This window comes from Manihot esculenta, chromosome 16 (genome assembly GCF_001659605.2).
Source record: "Manihot esculenta cultivar AM560-2 chromosome 16, M.esculenta_v8, whole genome shotgun sequence".
Lineage (NCBI taxonomy): Eukaryota > Viridiplantae > Streptophyta > Magnoliopsida > Malpighiales > Euphorbiaceae > Manihot > Manihot esculenta.
Window position 1 is genome coordinate 7,804,285 of NC_035176.2, and position 18,938 is coordinate 7,823,222.

The window sequence follows — 18,938 nt, forward strand, 5'->3', positions numbered from 1 at the left end:
CCAGCCATCTGAATGGCTCTACTGTCATCAGCCCCAATCTCATCTGTGATCACCTTAACCCTTTCCAGATACACAAATGGGTCATCCCCTTTTTCATACTGAGGAGCACCCAGTTTCATGTAGTCGGTCATCTTGACCTTGCTCCCACTGGCTGAGCTAGGTCTAGAAGGTTGAGTAACTGGGGCTGCTGGTTCTGTAGGTGGTGGAGGTGGTGCAACATTTTCTGAAGTAGGGTTTGCTGGATTTGGATAGTAAGGTGGGGGTGGATACATTGGGTATTGTGGGTATGGTGGGTAGTAGGGTGGGTATGGCATCTGTGTGGGATAAGGGGTGAAGCTAGGGTAATCCGATGTACCTCCCATCGAATACCCAGGATTTTGTGAGAAGTGTGGGTAGTGGGGTGGCTGAACAAATCCCGAGGCCTGAGTGCCTCCTTGGGACTCTCCCATTCCCTCTTCTGACATGCTAACTCCCAGACTGCCATCCCTCCTATGCTCTACATCCATATCATCCCCCATGTCTTCTGACATTCCTCCCTGAACTGTTCCCCTCACTGATCTGCTCCTACCTAGATCCAGAGACCTTCTAGGGTCTCTTATTGCTCTTTCTCTGTTAGACCTACTAGACATTGCCCTAGGCAATGTTGGAGGACGGGCGCTCGTGCCCTCATCCTCATGTGGCACTCCAGTCAATCGTGCAGATCGACGAGTTCCTCTCATCCTGTTTTCTGAAAAATAGCACATAACAAACAAACATTAGCATCATATGGTTCATGTGGGCACACATGAACCCTCATCACATACATCACATATCATTAATGCACATGCATATAATCATGGCATTTCACATCATCATGCAAGACAGGACTCCACATCCTATCCTAGTGGACATTATCTTCCTATTGTGCTTGACCTTCTATACCATCTATGAGCCCGACACTCTAGGTCAGACCATATGAACCTAGGGCTCTGATACCATTCTGTAACGACCCGAAAATGGGACCGCTACCGGCGCTAGGATCCAGATCGACTTAAGGCCGCCGGGACCCGTAGCAAGCCTGATATAACCTGATAAACTTGTTTAATCCCATACATGATCAACAATCATACATAAAAATTAAAACTTTTCTTTCATTCATTTCTTATATACCAAACTCAACCTGTGCATGCACTGTACATACATAATCATAAACTTGACCCCTCTGTGGGATCTCATCAATGCCCCCAATGGGTGGCATAACATGTGTTGAGTTGGTTTACATAAACATCATAAAACATCTAGGATCATGTATTAAAAGGGATAACAACATCCATAGGGTCAAGCACAACTTCTAATCCTCAATATCATTATACATAACATGACTATTCGAACTTTACATCATCTTACAATTTATCATGTCCACTTTCTATCTATTACAAACACATGACTTTACTCTTCTTGACTTCTCTGACTAGCCCGTACCTGCAATCCTGGGGGATTAGGGAAAAGGGGTGAGCTACTAGAGCCCAGTGAGCAGAATAATAAAACATTTAAATTATATGATAACATGAAATGCATCACATCACAGCTAATCACATCAAGGATGAATTTGTCACCAATAGTCCTCTACATGGTCCAACTGTGCCAGGGGCGTAGAATGAGCCTCACTGGTCTTTCTCTTACATAATCATAACATAGCATAACATAACATTCCAACTGTGCCAGGGGCGTAGAATGGGCCTCACTGGTCTTTCTCTCACATGGTGCCAGGGGCGTAGAATGGGCCTCACTGGTCTTTCTCTCACATGGTGCCAGGGGCGTAGAATGGGCCTCACTGGTCTTCCGTACCGTATCATCATCATATCATAACATATGAGGACTAAAGGATCATTCAACATTCATCCGCATCATCAACATATATTATGCAATGCAACATATTCGTGGGTTCTAATGCAAACACCCTATTATATCTCATGGCATTCATGATGCGTGAATCATGCTAAAACTGGTTTATTTATTTAAAAGCATAAGAGTTATTCCACTCACCTCTGGCAGAAGCTCTACAGACTCAGAAGCAGCTGAACTCACTACTGGGGTCCTCGGTTCCTCGGGTCCAAACCTACACAGGTGGACTCAAATGAGGGACCAAACAACTAAAACATAACTCAAAAAACATCCCCCAAAAACCCCCTAAAAAGCCTCAAAACAATCATGCAAGAACATGCAAAGGAAGGCTGGACAGGGCACTTTCGGCGGCAGGTTCGGCGGCCGAAAGTCCCTCCAGAGCCGAAAGTCAGGCAGGTTCGGCGGCACCTTCGGCGGCCGAAACTCCCAGACAGAGACGAAACTCCTGCATGTTCGGCGGCACTTTCGGAGGCCGAAACTCCCAGACAGAGGCGAAAGTCCTCTTTCGGGGGCAAGCTTCGGCAGCCGAATGCTGCCTCCACAAGAGGGTTCGGCGGCCGAAAGTCCTTTCGGCTGCCGAACCTGGTTTCTCCCAAAAGGGCAGAAACTTGGTTCAAACATGCACAAATGCCTCAAACTCATGCTATCATGCATTTAGCTCAACCAAAACATGCATACAAGCTCCTAGGGGTCTCAAACTACCTTAAACCCCATCTACAACACATCAAACATGCATTTGCAAGCCACATTGTTCAAAAACACAACATAAACTCATAAACCTAACCATAAGCTAAACATGCATTCTGCCCCATAGATCTTCATAAAACTTACTTAAAACATGCAATGAGCTTAAGATCGGCTCTTACCTCTTGAAGATTGAGAGAGAGACGACCTAAACTTGGAGGTGGGAGATTTTTGAGTTCTTGAACCTCAAAGCTCAAAAACTTGCTCAAAAGTTGAAAATCTTCAAAACAAGAAGAAAACTTGTGAAAATCGTGAAAGATTTGAAGGAAGAACTCAAAGATTGGTGAGGGACGGCGGAGAGCTCACCTTGGCCGAAAATGGGGAGAAAAGCTCGCCCATTTCGGCTAAGGGACCCTTTTATAGTGGCTAGCCAGGCCATGTTCAGGGGCCGAACGTGCCTCCGTATGCATGCCATGTTCGGCGGCTGAACTTGAGGTTCGGCGGCCGAACCTGGACTTCCCTCACTTATGCCTTCGGGGGCCTAAGGCACACCCGAAGTGCCTGCATGTTCGGCGGCCGAACCTAGGTTTTCCTCCAAGGCTATTTTCATGCAAAAACTCATTTCCATCTTACTTAAAACCATAAAACACATTAAAAAATTTATGAAAACATGGTTTTACCCTTATAGAGGTCTCCGACATCCGAGATTCCACCGGACGGTAGGAATTCTGATACCGGAGTCTAGCCGGGTATTACATTCTCCCCTCCTTAAGAACATTCGTCCCCGAATGTTCCTCAACTAGTACATAGCATGGCATACACATATCATACATACATAGCACATAAAACTCACAAAGAACTAACCTCAGAAAAGATAAGGGTATTGCTGGAGCATGGACTCCCGTGTCTCCCAGGTGCACTCTTCCATATTGTGGTGGTTCCAAAGGACTTTCACCATCGGGATTTCCTTATTTCTCAGCTTTCTGATCTGGGTGTCTATGATCCGTACTGGCTGTTCAACATAGGTGAGATCCTCTTGGACCTCCACATCAGGCTCACTAAGAACCTTGCTCGGATCTGACACAAACTTCCTCAACATTGAAACATGGAAAACCGGATGGATTCTTTCCATTGAAGCAGGTAAATCCAGCTTGTACGACACATTCCCAATCTTTTGCAAGATTTCAAAGGGTCCGATGTATCGTGGGGCTAGTTTACCTTTCCTCCCAAAACGAACCACTCCTTTCATTGGAGACACCTTGAGCAATACCAGATCCCCCTCCTGAAACTCAACTTGCCGTCTACGGATGTCTGCATAACTCTTCTGTCTGCTTGCAGCAGTCTTAATCCTTTCTCTGATTATGGGTACCACCTTGCTGGTAATCTCTACTAGCTCAGGCCCTGCCAAGGCCTTCTCTCCAACTTCCTCCCAGCAATTAGGTGACCTGCACTTCCTTCCGTACAAAGCTTCATATGGAGCCATCCCTGTAACAGCCCGCTTACCGGACCATCACCGGCACTAGGATCCAGATCGGCTTAAGGCCGCCGGGACCCGTAGTAAGCCTACTGTCAACTCTGTGTACCTGATAAATCCCATACATGATCATACTTAAGCTTAAAACTGTTACTTACTCTTTTTTTTTCTTTTTTTTTTCTTTGCTTGACTATCTTTTCTTTTCTTGAAACTTTTCTCATCACCTAAGCCTGGACTATGCATGCTCTGTCTGTATGCACTCGAAGAGTGATACCTGCTATGGTACCATACAGTAACTACAGAGATAGAAAGACTACCATGCACCAAGCCTAGCGCATCATAACAATATTATCTCAATCATAAAATGATCATGTGCAAAGGGATAAACATACACTAGGGCCAAGCACAATTCTATAACTCAATACATAACTTGTTATTACATCATTTCTATACATTACATAAACGTTGTACTGTACATCATTCTCATGTCCACTAAAACCTTTCTTATACCCTTAGGGCAAGCTCCGACATACTCGAATCCCGACTTCCAACGGAAAATCCGCCGGAACGTAGGAATTCCGATACCGGGGTCTAGCCGGGTATTACAATCCCGATGCTAGCACGATGGCTGTTATTGTAGGCAAACTCCACCAAAGGTAGATGCTGCCTCCAAGAACCGTCAAAGTCCAGCACACACATCCTAAGCATATCCTCGATAGTTTGGATGGTCCTTTCTGACTGTCCATCAGTCTGGGGGTGGAAGGCAGTACTGAAATCCAACCTGGTACCCATGGCGTTCTGCAGACTCCACCAAAACCTGGAGGTGAACTGGGGCCCTCTATCAGACACTATTGAAACAGGAACCCCATGCAGCCTGACGATCTCATCGACATACACCTGCGCCAACTTGTCCACAGAATAGCCACTCCTGACAGGGATGAAGTGAGCAGATTTGGTGAGTCTGTCCACAATCACCCATATGGAGTCCACTCTGTTGGACGCTGCCGGTAACCCCACTACGAAGTCCATAGCTATATTCTCCCATTTCCACTCTGGAATAGGTAGCGGGTTAAGCATTCCAGCCGGCTTCTGATGTTCCAGCTTCACCCTCTGACACACTTCGCAGGCTGACACAAACTGTGCCACTTCTTTCTTCATCGCTGGCCACCAATAAACTTTCCTTAGATCTTGATACATCTTGGTGGCTCTTGGGTGAACGTTGTATCTTGCATTATGAGCCTCCCTCATAATGTCTCCTTTTAGCCCTATGTCGTCTGGTACACACAACCGACTCCCATAGCAGAGGATCCCCTTGTTGTCAAATCTGAACTCACTGTCTTTGTCTGACTGAACAGTCCTGGCAATCTTCACTAACTCTGGGTCCTCATGTTGTTTCTGAGCCACCTGCTCTAGAAACACGGGTGTCACTCTCATCTGGGCCACTAAAGCACCTGTACCAGACAACTCCAACTGTAGACCTTCATCAATGAGCTTGTAAAACTCCTTCACCACTGGTCTCCTTTCTGCCGTGATGTGGGATAGACTGCCTAGTGACTTCCGGCTTAGGGCGTCTGCCACGACGTTCCCCTTACCCGAATGATACTGAATCTTGCAATCATAGTCACTCAGCAGCTCTACCCATCTCCTCTGTCTCAAGTTCAAATCTCTTTGACTCAGGATGTACTGCAGGCTCTTATAATCTGTAAAGATCTCACATTTTACCCCATAGAGGTAGTGCCTCCACATCTTGAGTGCAAAGATTACTGCTGCCATCTCAAGGTCATGTGTGGGGTAATTCAACTCGTGCTTCTTCAGCTGTCTAGAAGCATAAGCAATTACCCTTTCATTCTGCATCAGCACACAACCCAGTCCCACACGGGACGCATCACAAAAGACTGTAAAGTCCTCAGCACTAGATGGCAGGGCTAACACTGGTGCTGAAGTCAACCTCTTCTTAAGCTCTTCAAAACTCTCTTCGAACTGGTCGGTCCACACAAACTTTTGATTCTTCCTGGTTAACCTGGTTAGAGGAGCTGCAATCTTTGAGAAATCCTATACAAATCTCCTGTAGTAACCTGCCAAACCCAAGAAACTCCTGATCTCTGTCACTGAAGGGGGTCTAGGCCAGTTAGCCACAGCTTCTACCTTCTTGGGGTCCACCTCTATTCCATTTCCTGATACAACATGCCCCAAGAATGAAATGCTCCTCAGCCAGAACTCACACTTGGAGAACTTGGCATACAAGCCATGTTCCTTTAAGGTCTGCAAAACCAACCTCAGATGATGGGCATGCTCCTCTGCATTCCTAGAATACACTAGGATATCATCTATGAAGACAATAACGAAGTGATCCAGGTATTGGCTAAACACTCTGTTCATGAGATCCATGAATGCTGCAGGGGCGTTGGTTAACCCGAACGGCATTACAAGGAACTCAAAATGCCCATATCTGGTCCTGAAGGCTGTCTTCGGCACATCCTCCTCCCTTATCCTTAGCTGATGGTACCCCGATCTCAGATCTATTTTGGAGAAACAACCTGCTCCGGCTAGCTGGTCAAATAGATCGTCGATCCTAGGCAACGGGTACTTATTCTTGGTAGTGACTTTGTTCAACTGCCTGTAGTCGATACAAAGCCTAAGGGATCCATCCTTCTTTCTAACAAATAAAACTGGTGCACCCCAAGGTGAGGTACTCGGTCGGATGAAGCTCTTTTCTACCAGCTCTTGCAACTGTTCCTTCAATTCCTTCAACTCAGCTGGAGCCATCCTGTAGGGAGGGATAGAGATCGGTCGGGTTCCAGGCATCAATTCTATCTCGAACTCTATCTCCCTAGCAGGTGGTAAACCTGGCAGCTCATCTGGGAACACGTCTAAAAACTCTCTAACCACTGGCACCGAGGTGGGCTCTCTAACCTGACTGCTAAGCTCTCTCACATGAGCCAAATACCCCTGACATCCCTTCCTAAGCAACCTACGAGCCTGAAGAGCTAATATCAGACCTCTAGGTGTACCCCTCCTGTCTCCTCTGAAGACAACCTCGGACCCATCCTGACCTCTGAACCTGACTACCTTGTCCCTGCAGTCCAAGGTAGCACCATGGGTAGATAACCAGTCCATCCCTAGAATGACGTCAAAATCTGTCAAATCTAGAACCACTAGGTCGGCGGACAAGCATCTTCCCTCAACAAACACAGGACTACACTGGCAGACTGACTCTGCCACTGATGGATCACACTTGGGTCCACTGACCCAGAGAGGACACTCTAACTCAGAGATCATCAACCCCAACCTCTGGACGGCTCTCGGAGCAATAAAAGAATGAGATGCACCAGGGTCCATCAAGGCATACACATCTGAACAACCAATGACTAAATTACCTGGCACTACGGTGTTAGATGCATCTGCCTCCTGCTGAGTCATCGTGAAGATCCGTGCTGGAGCTGATGGACCTTCACCTCTGAAACCCGCTGAAGAAGAGGCTGCTCCTCTCCCTCTACCTCTGCCACTGGCCTGAGTCATGGCTGGAGCTGCTGGCTGAGTCACACTACCAGAAGCTGTCTGCTGAGACTGTGCTCCAAAAGCTGCCCTAGGACACTCCCGAGCCATGTGTCCCTCTTGCCCGCATCTGAAGCAGGCTGCTGTTCCAGCCCGGCAAACTCCCCTGTGTGGCCTATTACACTTTGCACAAACTGCATTATCCGCACCAGAGCTTGAGCCACTCCCTAGTCCCAGACTGGACTTGACCTTGTTCCAAAACTTGTTCTTCTTCGACTTTTTGGTGGTACTGCTCCACCTCTTGCTACCTGAAGCTGCTGCACTAAAAGAAGAAGAGCCTGGGGTCTTAGAACCAGAAGGCTGTGCCACTGACTACTTAACTGTCCCCTGAACGATGGCACTGGCCTCCATTTTTCGGGCCATATCCACTATGGTGTGGAAGCTCTCCCTATTTGCTGACTGGATCAAGGAGGAATATCTGGAGTGGAGTTTCATGATATACCTCCTTGACCTTTTCTGGTCCGAGTCAAGATTTTGCCCTGCAAAAGGCAACAGCTCCAAGAACCTGTCTGTGAACTCCTCTACACTCATCTCATCGGTCTGCCTCAACTGCTCAAACTCTATCATCTTCAACTCCCTTGAACTATCTGGAAAAGCCCAACCTGCAAACTCATTTGCAAACTCTTCCTAAGACATGCTGTCCACTCTCGGGTTCACATAATTCTTGAACCACTCTCGTGCCTTCTTGCACTTAAGCGTGAACTCAGCCATCTGAATGGCTCTACTGTCATCAGCCCCAATCTCATCTGTGATCACCTTAACCCTTTTCAGATACACAAATGGGTCATCCCCTTTTTCATACTGAGGAGCACCCAGTTTCATGTAGTCGATCATCTTGACCTTGCTCCCACTGGCTGAGCTAGGTCTAGAAGGTTGAGTAACTGGGGCTGCTGGTTCTGTAGGTGGTGGAGGTGGTGCAACATTTTCTGAAGTAGGGTTTGCTGGATTTGGATAGTAAGGTGGGGGTGGATACATTGGGTATTGTGGGTATGGTGGGTAGTAGGGTGGGTATGGCATCTGTGTGGGATAAGGGGTGAAGCTAGGGTAATCCGATGTACCTCCCATCGAATACCCGGGATTTTGTGAGAAGTGTGGGTAGTGGGGTGGCTGAACAAATCCTGAGGCCTGAGTGCCTCCTTGGGACTTTCCCATTCCCTCTTCTGACATGCTAACTCCCAGACTGCCATCCCTCCTCTGCTCTACATCCATATCATCCCCCATGTCTTCTGACATTCCTCCCTGAACTGTTCCCCTCACTGATCTGCTCCTACCCAGATCCAGAGACCTTCTAGGGTCTCTTACTGCTCTTTCTCTGTTAGACCTACTAGACATTGCCCTAGGCAATGTAGGAGGACGGGCGCTCGTGCCCTCATCCTCAGGTGGCACTCCAGTCAATCGTGCAGATCGACGAGTTCCTCTCATCCTGTTTTCTGAAAAACAACACATAACAAACAAACATTAGCATCATATGGTTCATGTGGGCACACATGAACCCTCATCACATACATCACATATCATTAATGCACATGCATATAATCATGGCATTTCACATCATCATGCAAGACAGGACTCCACATCCTATCCTAGTGGACATGATCTTCCTATTGTGCTTGACCTTCTATAACATCTATGAGCCCGACACTCTAGGTCCGACCATATGAACCTAGGGCTCTGATACCATTCTGTAACGACCCAAAAATTGGACCGCTACCGGCGCTAGAATTCAAATCGACTTAAGGCCGCCGGGACCCGTAGCAAGCCTGACATAACCTGATAAACCTGTTTAATCCCATACATGATCAACAATCATACATAAAAATTAAAACTTTTCTTTCATTCATTTCTTATATACCAAACTCAACCTGTGCATGCACTGTACATACATAATCATAAACTTGACCCCTCTGTGGGATCTCATCAATGCCCCCAATGGGTGGCATAACATGTGTTGAGTTGGTTTACATAAACATCATAAAACATCTAGGATCATGTATTAAAAGGGATAACAACATCCATAGGGTCAAGCACAACTTCTAATCCTCAATATCATTATACATAACATGACTATTCGAACTTTACATCATCTTACAATTTATCATGTCCACTTTCTATCTATTACAAACACATGACTTTACTCTTTTTGACTTCTCTGACTAGCCCGTACCTGCAATCCTGGGGGATTAGGGAAAAGGGGTGAGCTACTAGAGCCCAGTGAGCAGAATAAAAAAACATTTAAATTATATGATAACATGAAATGCATCACATCATAGCTAATCACATCAAGGATGAATTTGTCACCAATGGTCCTCTACATGGTCCAACTGTGCCAGGGGCGTAGAATGGGCCTCACTGGTCTTTCTCTTACATAATCATAACATAGCATAACATAACATTCCAACTTTGCCAGGGGCGTAGAATGGGCCTCACTGGTCTTCCGTACCGTATCATCATCATATCATAACATATGAGGACTAAAGGATCATTCAACATTCATCCGCATCATCAACATATATTATGCAATGCAACATATTCGTGGGTTCTAATGCAAACACCCTATTATATCTCATGGCATTCATGATGCGTGAATCATGCTAAAACTGGTTTATTTATTTAAAAGCATAAGAGTTATTCCACTCACCTCTGGCAGAAGCTCTACAGACTCAGAAGCAGCTGAACTCACTGCTGGGGTCCTCGGTTCCTCGGGTCCGAACCTACACAGGTGGACTCAAATGAGGGACCAAACAACTAAAACATAACTTTAAAAACATCCCCCAAAAACCCCCTAAAAAGCCTCAAAACAATCATGCAAGAACATGCAAAGGAAGGCTGGACAGGGCACTTTCGGCGGCAGGTTCGGCGGCCGAAAGTCCCTCCAGAGCCGAAAGTCAGGCAGGTTCGGCGGCGCCTTCGGCGGCCGAAACTCCCAGACAGAGACGAAACTCATGCATGTTCGGCGGCACTTTCGGCGGCCGAAACTCCCAGACAGAGGCGAAAGTCCTCTTTCGGGGGCAAGCTTCGGCAGCCGAATGCTGCCTCCACAAGAGGGTTCGGCGGCCGAAAGTCCTTTCGGCTGCCGAACCTGGTTTCTCCCAAAAGGGCAGAAACTTGGTTCAAACATGCACAAATGCCTCAAACTCATGCTATCATGCATTTAGCTCAACCAAAACATGCATACAAGCTCCTAGGGGTCTCAAACTACCTTAAACCCCATCTACAACACATCAAACATGCATTTGCAAGCCACATTGTTAAAAAACACAACATAAACTCATAAACCTAACCATAAGCTAAACATGCATTATGCCCCATAGATCTTCATAAAACTTACTTAAAATATGCAATGAGCTTAAGATCGGCTCTTACCTCTTGAAGATCGAGAGAGAGACGACCTAAACTTGGAGGTGGGAGATTTTTGAGTTCTTGAACCTCAAAACTCTAAAACTTGCTCAAAACTTGAAAATCTTCAAAACAAGAAGAAAACTTGTGAAAATCGTGAAAGATTTGAAGGAAGAACTCAAAGATTGGTGAGGGACGGCGGAGAGCTCACCTTGGCCGAAAATGGGGAGAAAAGCTCGCCCATTTCGGCTAAGGGACCCTTTTATAGTGGCTGGCCAGGCCACGTTCGGGGGCTGAACGTGCCTCTGCATGCATGCCATGTTCGGCGGCCGAACCTGGACTTCCCTCACTTATGCCTTCGGGGGCCTAAGGCACACCCGAAGTGCCTGCATGTTCGGCGGCCGAACTTGAGGTTCGGCGGCCGAACCTGGGTTTTCCTCCAAGGCTATTTTCATGCAAAAACTCATTTCCATCTTGCTTAAAACCATAAAACACGTTAAAACATTTTATGAAAACATGGTTTTACCCTTCTAGAGGTCTCCGACATCCGAGATTCCACCAGATGGTAGGAATTCCGATACCGGAGTCTAGCCGAGTATTACAAGTGAGTACTGCTCCAGAGTTTTCAGAGCCTGCAGAATCAGTCCAGATAGCCAAAGGTGAGTGGAACTAAACTTAACTCTTTTAATTGAAAAATGGAATGTTTTTAGCATTTATCATGCATCATGGTTATCCAGTAGGTTGATTACATTAGAATCCACGAATATGTTGCATTGCATAGGTATTTGTTGATGTGGGTGAATGTTGAATGATCCAATAGTCTCTGAGAGAAGTCCAGGAGCCTTTGACTACGCCCTGGCAGGTATAGAGAAGTCTAGGAGCCTTTGACTACGCCCTGGCAGGTATATAGTAAAGTCCAGGAGCCTTTGACTACGCCCTGGCAATGGTAAGTACAGAGGTGTTATATACACATATATATATATGACAGGAAGACCAGGTGCTCGATTCTACGCCCTGGCACGGCAGAGTTACCGGGACTATGTGGTGATAGGTTTACCCTTGATGTGGTTTGTCTGTGATATGGTGCATTCCATGAGATCATATTTTAATGAGATGTTTTACTGTTCTACTCACTGGGCTATAGAGCTCATCCCACTCCCTTAACCCCAGTTTTGCAGGTTCAGTGTACAGTATATAGAGGAGATCCACAGAGTACAGAAAGAGTAGAGAGATTTGTAATAGCTTAGAGTGGACATGTAATATTAAAGAGATGTAATAGTTGTGTATAAAGTTAGAAATGTGCTTGACTTAGTGATGTTTGTTCTATACATGATCTGTATATGTATATATGTTTTACTGTATGTGAAAAACCAGGCTTAACAGGTATGAGTTAACCCATCTAGAGCAAGCTCTAGTCAGGGGTACAGAGTACAGAGTACAGAGTACAGAGTACAGAGTACAGAGATAGTGCATGCACAGGTTAAGCCTTGGTTCAGAAAAGAGTTTTTATTTTCACAGAAAATGTATAATCATGTATGAGATTTACAGGTACACAGAGAGTATAGCAGGCTCGCTACGGGTTCTGGCGGCCTTAAACCGACCTGAATCCTAGCGCCGGTGACGGTCCATTTTGGGGTCGTTACATCAACCATCTGTCTTTAGATTAGTAGAGTTATAAGTAGAGTTATAAGTAGAGTTATAATTTGATGGGCGTAGGTCTTAGTTCAATGAATTTTAATTGTCTTAAAAAAAAACTTTTGGAGTGGTTAAAAAAAAAAAAAAACTATTGGAGTGGTTATTGCCTTTTATATTTAGTTATAATGTAGCGCTTTTTTTTTTGGAAGAAAGTAATAAGACCAACTAAATAAACAAAACAATACAATTACATAAAAACTAACACTCAAGGTGGTTCTATCCCAAAACTCATTGAACTAACTTAAATAGCTAAGTGAAAATAATGTTTTCTTAAGGTAAACTAATTATTGTTTAACTATTTGGAATACGTTGCAGAAATTGCAGAGCTTGATGATGATCTTCCAAGTCTTATTACCATCCTCTTAATTCTTCACTAACTGCATGCACTCAAACCAATTCCCAACTTCATCTTCCAAGTAAGAAAATTTCACCATTATTTTCTCGGAAAGTCTAGATCACAACTTGAGGAACACAAACTCTTCAATGGCGCTTACATCTCCTATCTTTTTTAGAGCCTCTACGTTAGGTACTTCATCCACCCCAATGGCCATTATGGCTTGATTCCTCCTAACAGTTCTTCCCACACTCATAAAGCTGACATTTACATTATGGTCTCCAAGAATGTTCCCAACCTGACCGATCATCCCAGGTTGATCAACTTGTCTGCACAAAATGAGATTCCCTTCCAAGCTCACATCAACAGCATATGGACCCACTTGTGTCAAATGAGGAATCCCATATTTCACTCTTCCTTCAATCGTTATATGTCCATCTTCAGAAACAGCACTTGCAAATTTAGAATCCACGTTGAAGATTTGTACTTGGATTGAATGAACTGGGAAATCAGGAGATGTGTCGACATATACACGTTCCTCCCTAATGCGTAGACCTTTTTGTTTGGCTATAATGTCTGCATTCACAAGGTTGATAAATGAGTTTGATATTGGCTCGATGATGCCTTTTGTGACCATTGCTCGAAGAAGTCTTGTGTCAAAGTCATCTGGGTCTCGAGCTGATTCGTAAACTACCTTCACAGATTTGATTCCCTTCCCTCCACCCACTAGTTGAACAGCTAGCCTACCAAGCTTCTCAGCTAACAACACATAAGGAGCTAATTCTGATAAAACTGCTTGAGGAACCATGGGTGCATTTACAGCAGTAGCAGAAAGTTCCCCTTGCAATGCTCCTTTGACAGCCTCTGCTATTTCAATTGCTACACCTTCCTGGTAACAAGTTTATATGCCAACAAGTTATCGATGGACTTTAGATCATCCGAATCATTTTCAGAGCTGTAAGATCCTGAATTTAGCAAAATAACATGTATGCATACCTGGGCTTCCTTTGTGCTTGCTCCAAGATGAGGCGTAACAATGACATTCTCTTGTTGTAGTAATTTGCTTTCTTTGGGTGGTGGCTCCTGGGCGAACACGTCCAATGCTGCCTGTATACAAGTTAATGATAATTAGAAGAGATCCCTAGTATAAATACTTAGATTTTCGCACGAATCTTAGTTTTATTTTACAAGTTGAAGAGTAATGGAAAATAAACCTGAGCGACTTTTCCAGAATCAAGGGCTCGGAGGAGAGCATCTTCATCAATAACACCACCTCTAGCAACATTAATAATGCGAACACCAGTCTTCATCTTGGCAAAGGTATCATCATTGAATAAATTAAGGGTAGTTGGAGTAAGAGGCATGTGAAGAGAGATGAAGTCAGCAGTGGAAATGGCTTGCTCGAAAGACACCAAATCAACCGCAAGAGCTCTAGCTCTATCAACTGGTGCATATGGATCATGAGCAATCACATGCATACCCAACCCTTTTGCTCGTCTCGCCACTTCTGATCCTACTTTTCCAAATCCCATCACTGCTACTGTCTTCCCCACCAGAGATACACCTATATACTTGTTTCGTTTCCATTGTCCTGTTTTTAGGGAAAAAACAAATAAATAAATAATTTATTTTAATTCATTTAAATTATTTTTTAAAAAATAACTTTTTATAAAATAGCACATTTGAATAATAAGCCCTAAATAATTTTAATGTACGGATAAATTAGTGAAGTTTTGAAAAAAAAATTCTAAGGATTTAACTAATTTACCTTTAAACATGAATTTGAAAATAATTACTATTTTAACCCTCAATTATTATGAAATTGATATTACTGGCACATGCATCATTAGGAGCCAGGTGTATACCATGTGATGATGAAGACTAATGCCAAGTGGCCCTACTCAAAAGCACCCAACGATTTGTCGTTTTCTTTCTTTTCCATTTTTTTGTTGGTAATTTGTCGTTTCCTTAGTGACTAATTTAATAATGAAATAACGTACAGACTCTTGAAAACGCCTAATCGGCCCCCCGCGCCACATGCATGATATTTCCCATTTATTCATTGATAATGATTGGGCTATACAATTTTTTAATTTAAAAAAAAATCAATAAATTTATTTTTTTATTTCATTCACTTAACTTATATGTATTTAAAATATAAAATATGAAATTAGTGATGTGTGTAATATGAGAAATAATTAATTATGAGTAAAATAAAAAAATTCCTATATATATTTCACACAATATTGATTTTATTAATTCTTTAAAATTATAAAAAAATAAATAAATTGTTTTTTAAAATATATTTTCTCCTTTCTTTTCTTCTCTCCCTCTTTAAAAATATATAATTTTATTTTATAATATAAAAAAATAGAAAAATTTAGAGTTATCTATAATTATTACAGTTACACATAGCAAAAGAATAAGAAAATAAAAAATAAAATATTTTTTTAATTAATACTCTTTATACATTAATTAATAAAAAAAAATAAAAATTACATTACCTTTTCTCATCACGGGAGAAGTATACATAATATATAAGTTTTTTTAATTTTTTTATAATTTATTATTTTAAAATATTTTTAAATTTTAAAATATAAAAAACTTATTCCAGAAAAATAGAATAATAATTATATGAATTATATAAATAATTATTTAAAAAACTTATTCATGAACCTTCAAAATAAAATGATAATTAATAAATAATTTATTTTAATAAAATTTTATATTGTTATTTTAAATATAAAAATATTATATATTTTAAATAAATTAATAAATAATATGAACAATTACTTAAATTCTGAAATTTCATCTATAAAATTATTTAAATTAATATTTAAAAATTATTCATTAACATTTAAAATAAAATTGGATCTAATTAATATTTTTATTATTAATAAATTTTTTTAATGTAATTTTAAAATAAAATATAAAAATATTAATCAAATTATTAAAATAAAATAGTAAATAATTAATAAGTTCCGTGAGTAAATACATAAAAAAATAAAATAAAAGAGATAAAAAATAAATAATAAAAAAGAGAGAAAAATATATTTTTTATTTCTAATAAATTGAAAATTTATAATAGCAGATAAAAAAATTTAATTAAAATAAATTAAAATTTGATGAATTTTAAGAAATTAAAATTGAATGATTAAATTAAAAATTAAATAATTTTAAATAAAAATTACTTAAAGATAACGGGTCCAACCAACTTTAAAAAGATGCTTTTGCCCTTGAAAAAAAAAACTAATTTTGGCTTTTATAATTAAATAAGGAAATATCTAATCAATTATTTAATTAAAATAAAGAAAGCAAGATTCTCATATCTTGTTGGCCCAATGAAATTGGAAGACTATGCCATCACACCGTCCTATTATTTGTTGGAGGTAGTCTTGGTCATAGACCAGTCAACTTAGGACTGGATCGGGGAAGCGGTTTCGTACTTGAATCGGACCAAAAATGACTATTAAGAGGTTTGGTTTTGGTTTTCTTATTCTTAAACTAGATTTAAAACCACTGTTGATTCAAACCGGAACTAGCCAGATTTTTTTTATATATATTGATAGGTTTAATTTCCTTTAGAATCGTTTGGAACAGAAATTGATTTGACCCGTGAAGAACGAGGACCATGGTTTCGGGGCCAGGTATAATTATTGCATGAAATAATTTTCCGTGTGTCTCAGTTTCATAGTAGAATTTTCTGAAAATCTAACATGTTAGTGTCGGTGGATAATTACGTACCGGCTTTCATGGAAGCATCAGCCTGGGCAACATTTCTTGCCATGGCGGTGAGCAAGGCGATTGCGTGCTCTGCAGCGGCAATAGTATTAGCAGTTGGAGCATTAACCACCAAGCAACCAAATTCTGTAGCAGCTCCGAGATCGACATTATCAATACCAACCCCAGCTCTTCCTACCACCTTCAACCTCCCTTTCGCCGCCTCAAACACCTCTCTGCTCACCTTCGTCCCACTCCTAACGATCAACGCATCGCATGTTTCAATCTTCTTACACAGATCTTCCTTGGAAAGATCATAACAGCACTCTATGTTGCCAAAGCTACGCAGAAGCTGCAAGCCTGCATCTCCAAGTTTCTCTGAAACCAAGATGGTGGGTTTTGATTCTTGCAAATTTGGGTTCTTGGCTTTTTGGCCAGATGGGGATTCAAATATTGGCTTTGTTATTACATTATTGATGGACAGAGAATGAGAGATGAAGGGTTTTGGGGAGATGGGCTTAGAGGAGGAGGTGATAGTCTTAGTGTGGAGAAAAGGTGATGATGATGATCTGAGAGAGGAAGAAGAAGAGGTGAAGGAGGAAGGAGTGAGAAGAGATTTTGTAGAAGAAAACGCCATGGCTATGGAGTGTGGTTTGATTAGAGGGATTGTGATTGTGGTGGTAATGAGTAGAAGTAGCTTTTAAGAAAGAGTTTTGAGGGCCAATTTGGGAATATGGAAAATTTTGAAGAAGAGCTGGGGAAGCCTGTAACCAAGAATAGATAATAATTATTATGGCAACTAATTTACTTGGATAACATTTGCTCCCATTTTTGGCCATCTAAAGGACAAACGTCAAAGTAATTCTTTATATACATATTATATATAATAATTATCCTTATCACTGCTATTGGCTTGGTTTATGATTATCGAATTCTTAATTTTATTTAAAGAAAAAAAACGTGTTAAATTATTTATTTCAACCCTTATTAATCAATTAAATATTTTAACTTAAAAATAATTATATTTTAATCTCTAAATTTTAATATAATTAACGTATCAATTCTTATATTTTTAAATCTAAATACTTAAATCTCCTCATAATTAATTTCTCTAAATTAGAGATTTATCTATGTTTTTAGTTAAAAGTGTAGAAATATTTTTATTATCCTTTTAAATGAATAAATTACACTTAAATTTTTAAATTTTAATATAATTAATTGATCGATTTCTCTATTTTTAAAATCATATATTTAAATTTTTTTATAATCGATTCATTCCCATCTATTAAAATTTAAATATTTTAATTCTTATTTTTTATTTAAAAAAAATAATTAAATCCCATTAACTTTTATCTATAATTTTAAACTTTTTAGAAAATATTTATGAAATTATGTTTAAGTGATATCAAAAAATCTTTTAAATAGATAGTAAATTTTTATAAAAAATATTTTTAAAAAAATTGTATTTTTAAAAAAATTTGATCACTCATTATTTTTAAATTACTATCTATAAAAAATAAAAAAATTATAATTTTAGACGGATTAAATATAAAAAAGTTTTATGATTTAATTTTGAAAATGCAAATACTATCAAAATTAATTTTGAAACTGTGGATCAAATCGAAAACCTATATAATATTGTTATTATAAGATCGAATTATATCGAACAAACTTATATTTACTATTTTGATTTATAAAGAAGTATATTAATTAAAATCGAATTAAATAATTAATTTTACATATTTTATATGTATCTTAATTTTATATGTATATTTATATTTTATTAAAATTGCATATAAATGTATAAACTAAATTATCTTTTAAATATGAATGCATATAATTTAATATTATCTTTTGTTTTTATAGTTTTAAAAGTAATTGCAGTTATGAATATATTAAATTATTTAATATTTTTTAGTTATATGAATTAATAACATACCAATTATGTAGTATATGTTTAGATGTTAATTAATCATACATGTATTTTTATTAAAAATTATATAATTAATAATTATAGATAAAATAATATAATATTTTTACTGAGATTATTTATAATTTAATTATATTATTATTATTTAATAATAATAATTTGGATAAATTCAACTAATGAATTACGGATAATGGATGGTATACACATTAAAGTAATATTATTATCTTTTTATTATTTTAATGTTAAAAATTTTAAATTATTTTATATTTTAAAATAAAGAATGTTGAAATTTCATACGTAAGAGTTAAACTAAAATTAAAGTAAAA

At 40.0% G+C, this 18,938-nt stretch overlaps 1 protein-coding gene across 1 annotated transcript; it reads right to left on the bottom strand.

Annotated features, from left to right (window-relative positions):
- Positions 1-12,794: 12,794 nt before the first annotated feature.
- On the bottom strand, positions 12,795-17,402 carry LOC110607931 (D-3-phosphoglycerate dehydrogenase 3, chloroplastic). The gene is made up of 4 exons (XM_021747103.2): positions 16,707-17,402; positions 14,177-14,553; positions 13,959-14,069; positions 12,795-13,851 (listed from the first exon to the last, which is right to left on the bottom strand). Exons 1-4 carry the CDS (start codon positions 17,317-17,319, stop codon positions 13,084-13,086), a joined length of 1,869 nt encoding a protein of 622 aa, XP_021602795.1. The 5' UTR covers positions 17,320-17,402; the 3' UTR covers positions 12,795-13,083.
- Between the last annotated feature and the right edge of the window lie 1,536 nt (positions 17,403-18,938).